Below are 15,080 nucleotides of genomic sequence, written 5' to 3'. Positions count from 1 at the left end.
ATATTCCCTTTCTCATCTGTCCTAACATAAAGCCAGTAAATATTCCTGCACAGTGCACTTACCTGGCTACCTTGCATAAGGGCAACATCGAAGAACAGCCAGTGCTTCAGAGAGTGGGAGATGATCTTTCTTCTTGAGTGTGGCTTTTTTACCTTTGGAAGAAGCTCAAGGTTGCTTTCCTCGAGTCTAACCTGCTGAAAGGAATGAAAGGAGTACCTTCCTCCTGCTGTTAGCAGCTATGTGAGCCACACAGGAGGCAGCTAGGGTATGAAGGCATGAGACCAGCACCTACAACTTGTTGGACACAGATTGTATGACTTTGTGTAGGACGTAAGTCTGGTACACTGTCACTTTGACAGCCACATGGAGAAGCCTTGTGTCCCAGCTCTGGTTTTTTAACTAAGTGCTTCATGAAAGTGTCAGCATACTTTAGCTGGGACTCAAAGAAACATACACATTCTCATGAAAGCACTAATGAACTTTTTGTAGGAGCAAACATGAATGCTCTGTGAATAGAAGCAAGCCTCCTTTGAAGGTGGCACCACTTGTGCTTTGATAAGACTGTACTGAAAAGTACCTTGATTAAACTCTTCACTCTGAACACTCTCTACTTCAAACAAATTCATACTGGCAATTAATTTGATAGCTGTATGCTAGAAATCATAAACAGAAAAGAGTGACAGGTCCCAAGTTTCCTTAGCACATGATTCTGTGTCAGACACTGTTAAAAATATGTGACAGAACTTTCTAAAGGCCAATAAAATTTTTCAAATTTTGGAATTTAGCCGAAAACCAGTAGTCTATAGTTCACCAAACCTATTCTGTGGGTCCTTAGATGTAAAATAACAAGCTTCTGTCAAGAGAAGATTAAAAGGTAAGTAGATCCTCTGTTAGGGTATGTGAATAAAACATGGCTCTCAAGACCTCTTCCTTTCCTTTTCAGAACTAGATCAATCTTAGCTTCTTGTGCCACAAACTGAAGGGAACAACAGGACAGCTATAAACTGCGGCTCAGAACATTCCCTTAGTGTTTAATAGCTGGTTCTACTCCCCTTGAACTGCCTCTTCCCAATGAACACACTATGAAATGACAGGCTCATCACTTTTTATACAATTATTTATTACATTTAAATTACCACAAGAAAATTCTAAATCAAGTCACAAAGTGCAAGTTTGTTTTTTAACAACACAGTTTTTCCCAAAGCAATTCCCAGCCCATCCAGCCTACAAACTACCACGTTATCACCTCTGCCTGTTACCAGGTTTAGTATTTTGAGTAAGACACAGTAAACAGACTTAAGACACAGAGAGAGAGATTTGGAAAAAAAACAACTAAAACCTCTTTCTTCACCTACTTAACACCAGAAGCACTAAGTCAGGAAATACTTTCCTGTTTACAAGTCTCAATAACCTGCTTCTGTATATGCTCCCTCTTCTGGGAGAGTGGCCAAAACCCCACACAGGGCTAGAAAAAGAATACATGGCCCTGTAGTATAGGGATTAGGGCATTCACCTCTGAAAGGGGAAACTTGGATGTTTTTCCTCCTCTAGAAATTATTTATTTCACACTGGTGAGTCACACTTAAATAGCAAGTGCATTAACATGGATTCATGGACAGAGATTTCAACTACATTCCCTGATTTCTAATACGGCCAGGTAATTTAAATAAGGCTACTTCAAATATGCAAGTTAACTAAGTGCATAGGTAATAGGTTGTGTTGTTTATATCTTATAGTGCAACTATTTTAATTTAAAAAAAACAACAAACAGCAATTGTTCTAAGAAAGCTTTGGTATCCTGCTCACTTGACTGTATTAGAGCCTACAGAAGGATGGAGACACCTAAACAGCACACTCACAACAGAAAAAAAATAAATCATTAAATCATGCTTCTAGTGGAACTAGTCCAGCACTGGGGCCAAGAAAATGATAAAGTAGAGGATCTGTCACACAGGGAAGAGGCTGAGAGTGCTGTGATTGTTTAGCCCTGAGAATGCTCACAGGAGGGAGTGAAGAATACTGAGCCAGACACTTCAGCAGTGCCAGTAAAAGGACAGGAGGCAGCGCAAGAAACTCTGCCTAAGCATAAGGCAGCTTATTTTGGTTGGGTATTTTCTTTTTTCTTTTTTGTGTGGAGGTAGGGTTCGTTTGATTGTTTTTAAATACTGTGAGACTGGTGAAAGTCTGGACCAGACTCACCCAAGAGGCTGTGGCATTTCTGTTTTTGTAGATACTCTAAACTCAACTGGAAAAGTCCTTGAGCAGCCTGCACTCATCAACTCCAATCTGGCTGGTGAGAGTAGACCAGAGGTCCCTTCCAATACCAAGACTTTGAGCCTTTGTCCAATACATGACTAAATGTCTGTTGCAAGCATCAAAGAAGCAATGTAACCTCTCACACTATATCACATATTTATTTATTATTAAAAAAAGGCTGAGAGAGCATGAAAAAGAGAAGGCTTTGGGGTGACCTAATTGTTGCCTTCCTGTACCTTAAGGGAGCCTACAAAGAGACCTGGAGAGGACGTCTTCAAAATGTAACTTTCCCTGTGAATTAGCAGATGCTCAGTCTGCCAGAGTGGGGAGGCAGCAACAACAGGTTGTAATTACTGACTGCAAGCACACACAGCTCACCTGCCTAATAAATCCTTCCTGCTGCAGATCCAAAATCCACTGACCTGTTTCTAACACTTTTTACACACTTTGTACACTTTTACAATACCCACAGGAGTCATAACCTATGGTTTAAGATGAGATTAAGTTATTATTAATTAAAGATAGAAAATATTAAAACCCTCTCTACTGATTATCAACCCAAGCATGGCTCAGAACATAGATGTGGTTCAGACAGAAAGCCATGGGGTTGTGGGAAAGATTGAAAAAAGTGCCAAACCCTGAACTCAAGGCAGCCCAAGCACTGAGCTGTTACTACTTACTTACAAATAATTAAGTATATTTTGCTTAAAAGATAAATTAGATTTAATGCTTTATAGCAGCACAGTAATCTTGATAGTTGTAGCCTCCTGAAACTGAAGATGTAAAGATGTAAGATAAAAGCATTTTTATGAGCAATTTTCATGTGCCTCCTTCAGTCTTTAAAAAAAATATTAAAAAAGGCTGTATTGAAGTCTAACCATTTGGAGTACAAAATTCACATGTAGCTTTACAACCACTACAGTAGACAAAAGAATGGTATTTTCGGAATTCTTTGATTAATTTCTTCTTTTGCTTCAAAGGAACAGTAGGGTCATTGTCTATCTCTTGAACCAGTGCTAGAAGATACTGATTGGTTTGTTGCTTTTGATCTTCATATTCTTTAGCTGGAATGCGCTGACAGAAGGTGAAGCCTTTGTGAGAAATCAGAGGTTCAGATTAAGTTTCATGCATCATGTAAAAGCCTTGTTAAAAATATGACAAGAAACATAGGTATATTGATATTTTAGTTCAGATGTGATTACATCTACAAGTAATGTGAAACATACAGCTCTCCACTGAGAACGGATAGAAATCTAAACATGAAATGCAAAAATAAAATTGAAAAGCAGTGTTACAAGTACAGTATCATAGAAGATTCTGTATTGAAAAACAGGCCTGCAAGACAAAGAGCAAATACAGTTCTCACATAGAAACAAGAAGAACATTACACAATAAGAATGGCACCTTGCATTTGTCAGGATCCAAAGGTTCTCTGTGACTAAATCAGATCTGTAAGCAAGGCTCAGTACCTAATGCAAGTGAATACATACTTTGGAGAAACAGTTGCCTCTAAACCAGACTACAAAAATCAGGAACAGAATTTAGGAGCTTCTACATGAGCAGACATCTGAGCATGGTTTGGGCACCAGAAGCCAAGGTGATGCAAGAGGGATACTTAACTCAGCACACCTTAGCTATTAAAAGGTTGTGAATCTCTGCACTGAAGTGCTGCCCTGCAAGGGATCAAGCCCCCTCACTGGGCAGGTGGGTTCTGGCCTGAGCAAAGACAGGCATTCAGCTACTCCACAGACACTTTTTATTCCTATACATATTAGAGAGCAATTTGGTTGAACAAGTGTCAATTGCTAAAGGGGAAAGATTTCTTATTAATCCTTCCTTATAAACACCATCATCTTTAGGCTTCACATAGAGAGTAGTATTAACCTGAGCTGTCAGAGTTTTCATCTGGACCTGTCCTTCCCTTCTTCTAAAGTAAGTTTGTCAAACATCAATACTTTTATGCTTTAGTAGAATCAGATGAAGAAAAAAGACAGCTCTTTTAAACGGGAAGGCTTAACAAATGACAAAGAGATTAACTCTTAAAACTTCAGCATGGATCTTGAGTTCTGTGGTTTCAAGTGTCTTACTAGATTAAAACAAATTCCAGAGTTCTCTTGCTGGTTTTAGTCTTTTTTATTTCCAGCAGACCTAAGGATTACTTTCCTGCAATTGACAGACCCCTTTTCTTATCTGGGTCTCCCAGCATTCCCTCCTGCTCCCACCTGGACTTAAGAAGTTCACCAGCTAAGAATGCTCAATAGCTCCTAGGAAAGATTTTGGAAAAAGGGAAAATGACACCAGCATATGAGGCACACAGGAAAACAGGAATATGCCATGCCAGAGAGCTTACAATCAGATCAAACTATTTCAACAAGTCGATGGAACTTATATGCATTTATAGATTGGAACCCCAAAACTTAGTAAGAAAAATGGAATATGGGGTTCGTGCTTCTGTTGTCTCTTCAGTGTGTCAATGGAGATCACACAGGCTCTGAAAATATTACAGACAGGCACCTCTTCCCATTGCTGCTCATCTCTGTATTCTTTGGCTTCATAATAAGTGATTCTCAGAACACTGAACCAGAAGGAATTTGGCCTCATTCCAAAATCCAACACAGATGGTAAAAGATTCTGTACCAAACTACTTCTCCAGCAGCTGCTGTATTAAATGTAATATTACACAGCAAAATAACTTAGTGTAATTTGTTTCCCGAGGGATTTCTCTTCAGTGTTTAAGCACACAATGCACTGGCAATACAGGAGTCAAAGAAGATGAAGAGTCAGAGAGAAATCCAATTATTTAAGCCAACCCTTTTAATCAGTATTGGCAGCAAGGCCAGACAGAATGTTAGCTCAAAAGAAATAAGCTGAAAAGCATTAACCCCACATACAGAAGGGTAGTGCAGTCTAAAAGGAAGGCATTTGACACTTGGCGCATAAGTCCTAAGATCTTAATAAACTTTAAGCTTACCCAGAAAAAGGAGAGAGTTCTTCAAAACACTTAACATTCAAAAAAACAGACAAAGTCTGTGCTCAAGTCATATATCAGAACCTTGAACTACTGAGTTCTGTGACAATTTATAGGTGTCTGGTGGCAAAAATAAAAGACTACTGCTCCTAAATACAAAGTCTCATCAAATTCCTAAACCAAATTAGAAGCAAATCACTTCAGGAAGCACATTTTGCACTACTATTTCCAGAAAGAAATTATTTGGTAAAAAAGAAAAAAAAAAGAAAAAATCATAGCATACCCAAACTAGATTAATCGAGGCCTTGCTCTCCAATATTCAGACCAATTTTGCAGATAGCATATAATTTAATATTTAGTGCATTAGCCACTAATCCCCCTAACGCATCACTTGCGACAAAGAAAAGAAGTATACACACAATTATAGTCAACTGATGATAAATTAGTTCTTATACAATAATTTATATAAAAATTTATCCCATTATCTACCTGAATTGATATCTGGATCTTGCCCTTCTAGCAAACTCTGAAGTTTCCTGCTCGTTAGTTCCAGAAGAGTTAAAGGAGCCTGAAAATACAAAGAAAATATTACAAAAGCAATACTTCTATATTTTTATAATGTAAAGCTTTCAGATAACCAATTTAAAAACACATAGTTAAATGCAGAAGAATTTATGCCCACATTTTTTTTGTACACATTTCAAAGTCTCTCACAGAATTGCACTAAAATACATAGTTTTACTAAGACGCAGGTGTTTATTTCTGGCCAAAGAAATAGGAAGCAAAAAGTTCTCGATGCTGTTTTCCATGGCAAAAACTGCAGTTTAAAACAAGCTGATTTCAGCTTTCACACAAGGCCCTCAATTGAGCTGTCAGAGTGAACCACCATCCTGCTGTCACTGCTGCACAGTTCTGGCCCTGACTCCAGTGGGGAAAAAAGGCCCAATCCTCATGTCAGAACCCTTAACACAAATTATAAAAGGGGGGGTTGGCTGTGTACTAACAAATACAAAACCCTCACTAACCACTTAATGCTTTCAAACTAAAATGGAGCTAATTAAAAAAAAAAAGTTCTCCCATGTCTCGACCTGAAGTCAGAAATGGAAATCAATATGTTGTATAAATATAAAAACCAGTACTTTACTGAAACCAAATTTCTGTGAAGCTTATTTTTAAAGGGTATGTTAAAGTTTCATCTTTTCACATGTGAAAATATGATGAAACATAAATGAAGGAGATAATATGTGTATATTTACACAACTCATCAAGTTTAATAGAAAGGCTACTAGCATTTTGTGGTTCTATTTGTTTTCTTCAACTGTAGAAGTTAACATTCCAATTTAGAAGTTAACATTCCAAAATGCTGAAGGATCTTTTAGAGTTGTCAAAGCTGTACACATACACTGGGCTACACGAGCATGCCAATTTTCTACCACTCAGAGTATGCCAGTGAACTTCTAAAGGAGAAAGACATTAAGATACTTAAATATTTAGTAGGCATTCATTACCAACAAGGTGCCAAAATGACTCTATAAAAATTATTAGTATTTTAAATATTTTCCTAATAGAAATCATTCAAATACAAAGAGAGGATATAATTTAAAAAGGATTGCAAAGCTCTCAAAAATCTGTCCTGTATAGTGTGGAATAACTTCTCACCCTGTTTGGCTGTACTATTATAAAATGGAACATTAAACAGAGTTCCTCAGACTTGTCATACTCAAAAAAAGGCAATTCATGGCATTTAACATTTGAAATGACAAAGCCAATGATGTAAGGAGAATGATACCTTGAAGAGCTCGGCGTGATTGTCCATCAGAAACTGAGTCAGCAGTTCTGCCTGCGCTCTTGACAGGGTCCTGTTTTGTAAGATGAACTTTGTACAAGTCTTGATGATCACAAATCTGTTCTCAAACTAGAAAAATAGTACCCACATTTGGCATTAGACTGACTTACAGAGTGCTAGCAAAGACTAAGTACAACAGGATGCTATCAGTGGGAAACAGATCACATGGAAAGGTAGTAAATGGAATACTTCTAACTAGACAAAAAATTCAGCTTTACTATGACAAACTACTATTTTTCACATTAAGCAAAACAGACACTTACTTGTTTTTGCAATCTGTAGCCCTCAGATTCTGATGCAATGGCTAGGAATGTAAGGAGCCTGTGGAGTTCTTCACTGATATTTGGTGCTAATAATTTTAAATAAAGTTGTAATGCCTCCAGAGCTTGATCTGTTTTTCCTTTTTCTGTCATGGAGTTAAACAGCATATCCAAAGTTACTATTCATTTTCAGAGCCATGAATACTTATTTAAATCCCAATAATAATCTCAGTTTTGGGGGGTGTTTCCTTCCAAACAAAATTTCATATTGTTCCAGTTATTAAAGGATTCTTTTCTCAATCCACAAGTTTTCCTTTTTCCTCCCCTACCAGGGGCAGGATGGCAGCAGGCAGTGAGTGAGCAGCTTTATAGTATTTAGTTGGCAGCTGGGGTTAAGGCACAATAACCCAACAGGACTGAAGAAGCAGCAACAAAGCCTATTTAGGTGTGGGATTAATGTTAAACTTGTATTTAAATGAAACCCCTCTGGTTTACTTGCATGCATACGATAGGAGGGTTCTTAATAGTCCCTTTTATAATTTTATATAACTTCTATTACTAAAAAGGACCCTATGTCCATAACTTTAAAAACCTTATTCTGGTTAAGAGGAAAAGCTGTATAGCAATGATTTTAGTTTTATGTTATTACTTAGTAGTAGCAATAAGGCAAATTCTGACCTGGGGTAAGTAACTTTCACAATGGGCGTAGTTACATATCGAATTATCCACAGAGGTTGGTGAATCTCTATCCTTCCACATTTTCAAAATTCAGTTGGACCAGGCCCTAAGCAAATGGATCTAACTTTGAAATTTGTCCTTGTCTTGAGTAGAGGTTCATAATAGTGATCTTGCGCATTTCCTTCCAACCTAAAAAGTGCATCTGCAATGGCAGTGCAAATGGTGTCATGATGCAGTCAATTGATAATTTGTGACTTCCTCTACACAGTTTTCATCTTTATTTTTTATTCCAGGTTGCTCTTACCTATAAGTTCTATAATTCCTGAATGAATATCAAAATCCTGAGTGGCAAGAATAGAGTCCTTCTTTTGATTGTAATACTTCATAATAACATCAAAAAGAATCTTCTTGTATGTATTCAGACTGCTGGGGTTGTCAGTGCTTTCAGGTAACTGCTGACTAACCATCACTAGGAATTGGTCAGGAAAATACTCCAAGCATTCAATTGCAGCATAGAGCCATGTGTCAAGCCTGCAGAAGGAAAAGGTTGCTTTAGTGCTTGCTTTAAAATGCTCTACCTATTTTTATTTTCACAGATTCATAGAATATTCTGAGTCAGAAGGGACACAAAAGGATCATTGCATCCATCTCTTAAGTAAATGGGATTGAATCTGTAACCTTGGTGTAATTAGCACCACGCTCTAAACAACTGAGCTATCTCAGGGTCCATTCAATCCTCTAAAAGAAAACTAGATAGAAATAACCAGGCAGGTAGAGTCACATATGTGAACCACAATGTTGAACTGGTTTATTACGCAGTTTGTGTAACTTATTTCACTACAGCAGTTCAAGAACCTGCTCAAAATGGGCAACCTTCATGTTTTTCTGATGCTAAAGGCAATACACCTGAGACAAACCCAGACCAAAACAAGCTGCAATCATGCAGGAGAGTCACTGTCCCCAGGAATTCAGCTAGTATTTAAAAACCAAACACCACCCCCACCATTACTCCAACACACACATTGAGAACCCACCAGGGCTAACCAGGGTGAAAAAACCTAATCCTTACAGAAGAGAAAAAGACAGTTAGTTTGAAAAAAGAGGAAAATAAAAGTTGGTTTAATCCCAGAGGACTACAGAAGCGGTTTATTATATAACCTACTATAAAGGCATGAGTTTTCACAAGCATCTATTGTCTCTATATCTTAATTAAGGAAAGAAAATGTAATCTAATTACACACCTAAAATTCGGGTGCGTAATTTATTGTTGAAAGAAGCCAGAAAATCAGAGGAAAAAGTCCCAACCATTTTGTACAGAATAAATATAAAATCATAGAAATGTGTGAGGCAGAAGAACAATTGCTTTTACCTGATTCTGGATGTAAAATAATTTGATCTGAACCAATGACAAGTTGCAAATATAATTTAAGATCCACAGAATCTCATTTTTATCATGGAGAACAGAAATAAAGATTGTGAAATTACAGATAAAAACTGAATTAATTTGACAAAAATAGTAATTCCTAAGACATTCACATGAGGCTTGACATATTCATTAGAAGTATATGCAAGATAGAGATCAACCTCAGTACACTAAACAGGAACACTACAAAAGTTAGAGAAGACTTAAGGAAAAGAACATTGACAACATGCAGCTACATTTATATTCTCATTATATAAGCATTCAGTGCTACAGCTTGGTTTCTTCTTTTCTCTTGCTAACAACAGATGCATTATTGACTCTGTATCTTCACACCACAGCGATCAGGAACTGTGACAAAGACTCAGAATAAAGTTTTCATGTTCTGATATCTGTTACAGAGACCTAAGAGTAAAGATTCTGATCTAGAAACTAGGCATGTTTACAACATTCAAGGTTAAAGTTCTAATGTTCACTTGAAATGCTCAAATGTCCAACTCTAAATACATACTTTTTGTGAAATCACTTAGCACTTCTGAAAAGAAGTCAATCACACTAACGTCACCTCTGTCTACAACCACACAAACATAATGATGTCTGCTTGTTCATTTAACACAAATTTTTGATCAAGAATAAAATAAAGCCTTTACTAACAAATTCATTTAACAGATATAAAACTTACTCGGGCAAGTTTAAGCTACATGCAACCTCTCTGTCCAGGAAAGTATTTGATATAATCATGTCTTCTTCTTTGCCAAAACTGTCTGATTTTGTCTTCACTGAAGACACCAAGATATCTTCTAGAAGGGGAACATCAATTAACTGCAGCAGTCGTAGCAGAGCTTGCTGTTTCCAGACATCTTCTATTACTGATACCATAAACAAACAAAAAACCCTCAGAAACAAGATCTTATGTAAACAACTAACCTTTGTTTTAACTCACTAAAGAATCTTTTAAGTGTTCAAACAAAACACAGTAAAAGAATAGTGTGAAGTTGCTGTGCTGGGTAAGAAATGATCAAAATAGGAATGCTAAAAAAAAAAGTCTCCCCCATCATATTAGGATTCAGAATAAACTACTCTAATTAGTAGAAGAAAAAAAGACAAGTGAAAAGCAAAGGAATCACATAATAAAGATAATCTTAAGATTAAGTATTTTCAGAAATAGCACATTATGCAAAAACATAACCCTGTTGTGTTTACTTCTGTTCATAAGCATTAACCCCTTTAACGCTTATTTAGATATTTTGTTATTAGCGACAGGTTAAATTTAGGTCTCTGTGGAGCATTGTTTAACAAAAATGGGGCACTCACTACAAGATACAGTGAAGAACAATCAAGTTTTCAAAAGAAAAAATTCAATCCTCACCTCCTTTAGAAAGCAGGCGAGTTGGTTCATTAACCATGATCTTTGGAGGTAAAGATGCATGAACATGTATTGATTGAAGAAGCTCCTCAATCCTCTTTTTATCAGCTGCTTCCAATGCTAAGGGGTTTGAAAGTGTTGTGCCACACTTTCTGCTTTGGGAGGGGGAAAAATATGTATAACAAATACTATTAGAACACATTTGGCTTTCTGTTATTTACTAAATTACTCTTAAATCAGAACTTTATGGCTTCATTATATATGGAGTCTATCCTGCTACAGGAATTCCTATCATCCACATCTGCTTTGTGGAAAGGGCAAGGATATTGATTCCAAATACTGTTTTCTAGTTCCACTTTGTTTACTGGCTTTTAGTAACCAGTTCATTCATGCTAAGTTTCAGATTTCAGCACAATTGATAGCAAAACCAAATTATTCCTAAGCTTATGCCATTGTGCCAGACTTTATTCCAAATAACAAAAGGCAGATCAAAATACTTTACTCAAAAATACCAGGAAACATCTACAATTTAGACAAAACGTTTCTCAAAACTGGCACATACTTTTCAGAAGTCTCCAACGCCTGGTTTAGTCAGACATAACTTCATTTAAAGGTAACCCTCCTTAACTTTTTGTAAAAAAAATAAAAACTGGAACAGTCCAGAATAACTCACTTGGAACATCGTTTTGTTTTCTGCTTGCAGATTTGCTCAGGAGATAAGCTTTCATTGTCCTTACTCTTTCTTGGAAGAAGAGGATCAAGACTGCTGTTTACAAATCTGTAGAGACTAGTGTCCGTGTCTTCAAACTCTGTTTCCTTCCCATTCTTGAATAAGTAAAGCTTGACTCCAACTGGCTCAAACACTTTGTGATCCATCAATGCTTGGCATACACGGACCCCCTTCAGCCGAGAAATGTCATTGCAGCTTAGGTACATGCTCTGCATAAGATGGCTCAGTACCACATCAACAGCATTGGAGCCGGTGAAACAGTTTCTGTATGTTTTCAGGTGTTGTCTACGCCTTTTGATTTCCACTTGATTGTGAAGGGCATGTATAATACTATTCCACAGCTGAGTTGCTTGAAAAGGACCATCACAGTCTGCAAAATGTTTATATGAAAGTTGTAGAAATTTACAAACCTTTACTTTAATACTTAAAAAAATACACTGTGATTTTAGTTTTATATTTAAATAAAAAATCAGAAATCAGCTGAATTTTACAAAGACAAAGATAGTATTTCATGACTCAGTCCTTCTCATAAGCTGACTCACACCCACTATGGTAGAGTCCAGAGAAGAGAACAAAAATCCACTAAAAACAGGTGATGAAGGGGTTTTTTTGTCATTGTTATGACCACATATATTGTATGTATACGCTGTGTACATACACATTAAATCATTATTTAATCACAAAACAGCCGAGGCTTGCAGGGACTCTGGGGTCTATTAGGTTCAACCTCCCTGCTCAAGCAAGGCCATCCAGAACCAGGTTTTGAATAACTCCAGAAGCCGAGATTTCCACACACCATATTACAACCTCTCTGGGTATCACTGAAGAGAGTCTGTGTGAAAAATGCCAATCACTTGTTTTTAAAATTTTAAAAGTTTAATAGTAATAAAATGGCTATAAAAATAGTGATACAATTAGAGCAATAATATTTTGGACAATTTGAATTAGGACAATATGAGACAATAGAGACAAGGAGTTATGGACGTCCAGGTACCTTTTTCTGAGCAGCACGAGCCCAGAAAAGGACACCTGTTAACAAAGGATTAACCCTTAAAAACAATAGCCTGTTGCATATTCATACACCTCATACATGATGTCTAAATTCCATTCAAACACAGGATTCTGTCTGGTCATCGCCAACTTCTTCCTCCAAATCCTAACAGCGCCTTCAAGGCGGCAAGAAGTTCATTTTTTCTGATAAGAGGGCAATAAATTCTTTTTCTCTGAAAGATTTAGGTGTCCTTTCTTTAAAAAAAGTATCCTACACAGCATAGTTTCTATTTTAACATTTTTATAACCTAAAACTATATTTAACACACTACTTAAGAGAATTAATACAGCACTACTTTCTAACATAACACATATAATATTCCCTTTAATATTTGCGAAAGCCAATCATAAAATACATGCATTTTTCATAGTCTGCCTCCATCCCCTTTGCACTCTTGCAAAGACACCCCCAAGCCTTCTCTTCTCCCGGCGGAGCAGCCCCAGTGCTCTCAGCCCCTCTGGGGGAGATGCTCCGAAACCCCCAGTTGATTCTCACATATGGCGTCCAGCTCAGCAGACAACAAACAAAAGTGTCTGCAGCGCATTAACCGCGCCTGGCACCCAGCCCAGCTCTACCACCGGCGTCCCCGGTAAGCTGAGCTCCGGGGGTACGGCCGGAGGAAGGTTCTCTCCCCGTCCAGCTGCCGAGCCTTCCTAGTCCCGCTCTGCCCGCCGCACCGGCAGCCGGGGGTGTAGCACAAACAACGGGGAAACGCCGGCCCCTCGCAGCCCGCTCCGCTCCCCGGCCCCTCCGACACTGCGGCGGAGGGATGGGGGATGGCGCTCTTCGCCCACCTCGGCGCCGCCCGCTCCCCTGGCGCGGCTGCAACTCGCTCTGGCTGCGGATCCTCCTGAAGCGCGGAGTCAAATACCCCGCCATGGCCGCGGCCGGGCGGAAGCCGGCAGAGCGCATCACTTCCCGCCCGCCGCCCCCGGCCGCGCCCAGCGCCGCCCCTGCGGGTCGGAAGTGAGCCGAGCTCCGGCCGCCCCCGCCCCGCCGCCGAGGCTGCCGCCGTCACTATGGAGTAGTCGCGGCAGGACGGGGTCCGAGCGAGAGACGGAACCGGCGTGACAGGCGGCCTGCCGGGCCCACAGGGCGACGGGCGGCCGGGCGCTGCGCCGGCAGTTTCCGCGGGCTCAGGTGAGAGGCCGCGGCCCGGGTCGACAGCGGCTGCCCGTGGCCTGGTGGCGCTGCGCGGGGCGGGCAGGGCCGGCCGGCTCCGCGGGGCCGGTGCTCTCGGGTCCCGGCGCTGAGGGCTGGAGGGGAAGGGCCGCCCCGGAGGCTCGATCGCCGCGCGGGGAGCGCTGAGCTGCCCGAGCCGGCGGGTCGCGGGTCACCTGCCGCCTGTGGCCGACCCCCGGCGCGCTGCTGCCGGCTGCCCCGCGGAGCAGGATCGCAGGCACCGGCCCTGCGGCGCGGAGCGGTGCGAGTCCGCTCTCACTGGAAATAACAGTAAATACTTCTTCCCGGAGGACTGGCCCGCTGGAGGCTGACCGGGGTTTGTGCAGTGCACAGGCTGGTTTCACCTGTCACCAGGCGACAGACAGAGAGAGCCTTGTTCATGGATCTCGTTCCGTGGGATTTTGGTAGGGATTCAGCTGAAGCTCAGTACCGAAATGGTACATGAAAGTTAAGAAGGTGACGTGCGGCGAGGGCAGCCTTGTCCAGTGCTTCATTGCGTTTGACCCTCTCGATGTTTTTGTAACAAATGCAAAAGCCTGGATGTGCTTTAAAAATGCTGAAGTTTTGTCCTTTTATTTGCTGTGCCTCAATTGTTCCAGCAGTTACTTCTGTGGATTGATCCTGGCTTGGGGCAGGGGGATCGGATGCGGCTGGGCAGCATGAGGTAGCTGTGCACCAGCCTGCAGGTCTGGGTTCTCCAAGGGGGATCCCGGCTTATTATAGTTCAGAGTAGTGGTAGCGTGTGTTGTACTGCCGTGCAGTGTGCACTCACAGCCATACATCAGATGAAGCTGTGAATTAGTTTGAGGTTAAACTGCTGCGTTTGCATTATGCAGGGTTTGTTTTTTATGAGTGAGAATTGAAAAATGGTGGACAGTCTTTGTTTTGGACTTCAACAGCCTGTATTTCAACATTTTGAAAGTTCTGCCTGCTTTCTGAGTGCAGTGTTGGTTGTTGCTTACTACCTTGCTAAATGATTGTTCTCATCATGCTGCCGTACGATTGCTGATGTACATCAGTATAAAAACCACTACTGATTGTGAGGGGCATTCATGAAAAAACATATTGAATATTCAGAATTTTTTAGGATTAGTTCCAGGTTTTGCAGACTCAGAATCAGTAGCATTGATATTACTCATGAAATTCAAACAGGAAGAGTTCTTAAACATTTATTGCATGTCCTATGTTGCTTGTACAGACACTGTTATACTTCAGATTTTGCATTTGTCTCATTTATTACCTTTTAACTTGAAATGCAAATTTCATTGTGGGTGACTGACTTGATTGCCACTTGGTTATTATTATTTTTTAAAAATACTAGAC

General features: G+C 39.9%; 2 protein-coding genes across 4 annotated transcripts in view; one reads left to right on the top strand and one right to left on the bottom strand.

Moving 5' to 3' along the window:
• Positions 1 to 2,067: 2,067 nt before the first annotated feature.
• DEPDC4 (DEP domain containing 4) lies at positions 2,068 to 13,507 on the bottom strand. Of its 2 annotated transcripts, none has more exons than XM_074539567.1 (9): positions 13,370 to 13,507; positions 11,468 to 11,894; positions 10,798 to 10,949; positions 10,111 to 10,297; positions 8,313 to 8,539; positions 7,334 to 7,476; positions 7,014 to 7,139; positions 5,714 to 5,792; positions 2,068 to 3,347 (listed from the first exon to the last, which is right to left on the bottom strand). In XM_074539567.1, exons 1-9 carry the CDS (start codon positions 13,485 to 13,487, stop codon positions 3,130 to 3,132), a joined length of 1,677 nt encoding a protein of 558 aa, XP_074395668.1. In that variant the 5' UTR covers positions 13,488 to 13,507; the 3' UTR covers positions 2,068 to 3,129. The 2 variants fall into 2 exon arrangements, with proteins under 2 accessions (XP_074395668.1, XP_074395669.1); XM_074539568.1 differs by having other exon boundaries at positions 10,798 to 10,946.
• A 67-nt stretch (positions 13,508 to 13,574) lies between these two features.
• The window catches only part of SCYL2 (SCY1 like pseudokinase 2), a 34,359-nt gene continuing 32,853 nt past the window's right edge, over positions 13,575 to 15,080 (top strand). For both annotated transcript variants that reach the window (XM_074539566.1, XM_074539565.1), the window contains exon 1: positions 13,575 to 13,715. The gene's annotated coding sequence lies outside the window, so the exon portion shown is untranslated. The remainder of the gene's footprint in view (positions 13,716 to 15,080) is intronic.

This window comes from Zonotrichia albicollis, chromosome 4 (genome assembly GCF_047830755.1).
Source record: "Zonotrichia albicollis isolate bZonAlb1 chromosome 4, bZonAlb1.hap1, whole genome shotgun sequence".
NCBI lineage: Eukaryota > Metazoa > Chordata > Aves > Passeriformes > Passerellidae > Zonotrichia > Zonotrichia albicollis.
Note: the sequence above shows the minus strand (reverse complement) of the source record. Positions and strands in the feature narration are given on the sequence as shown.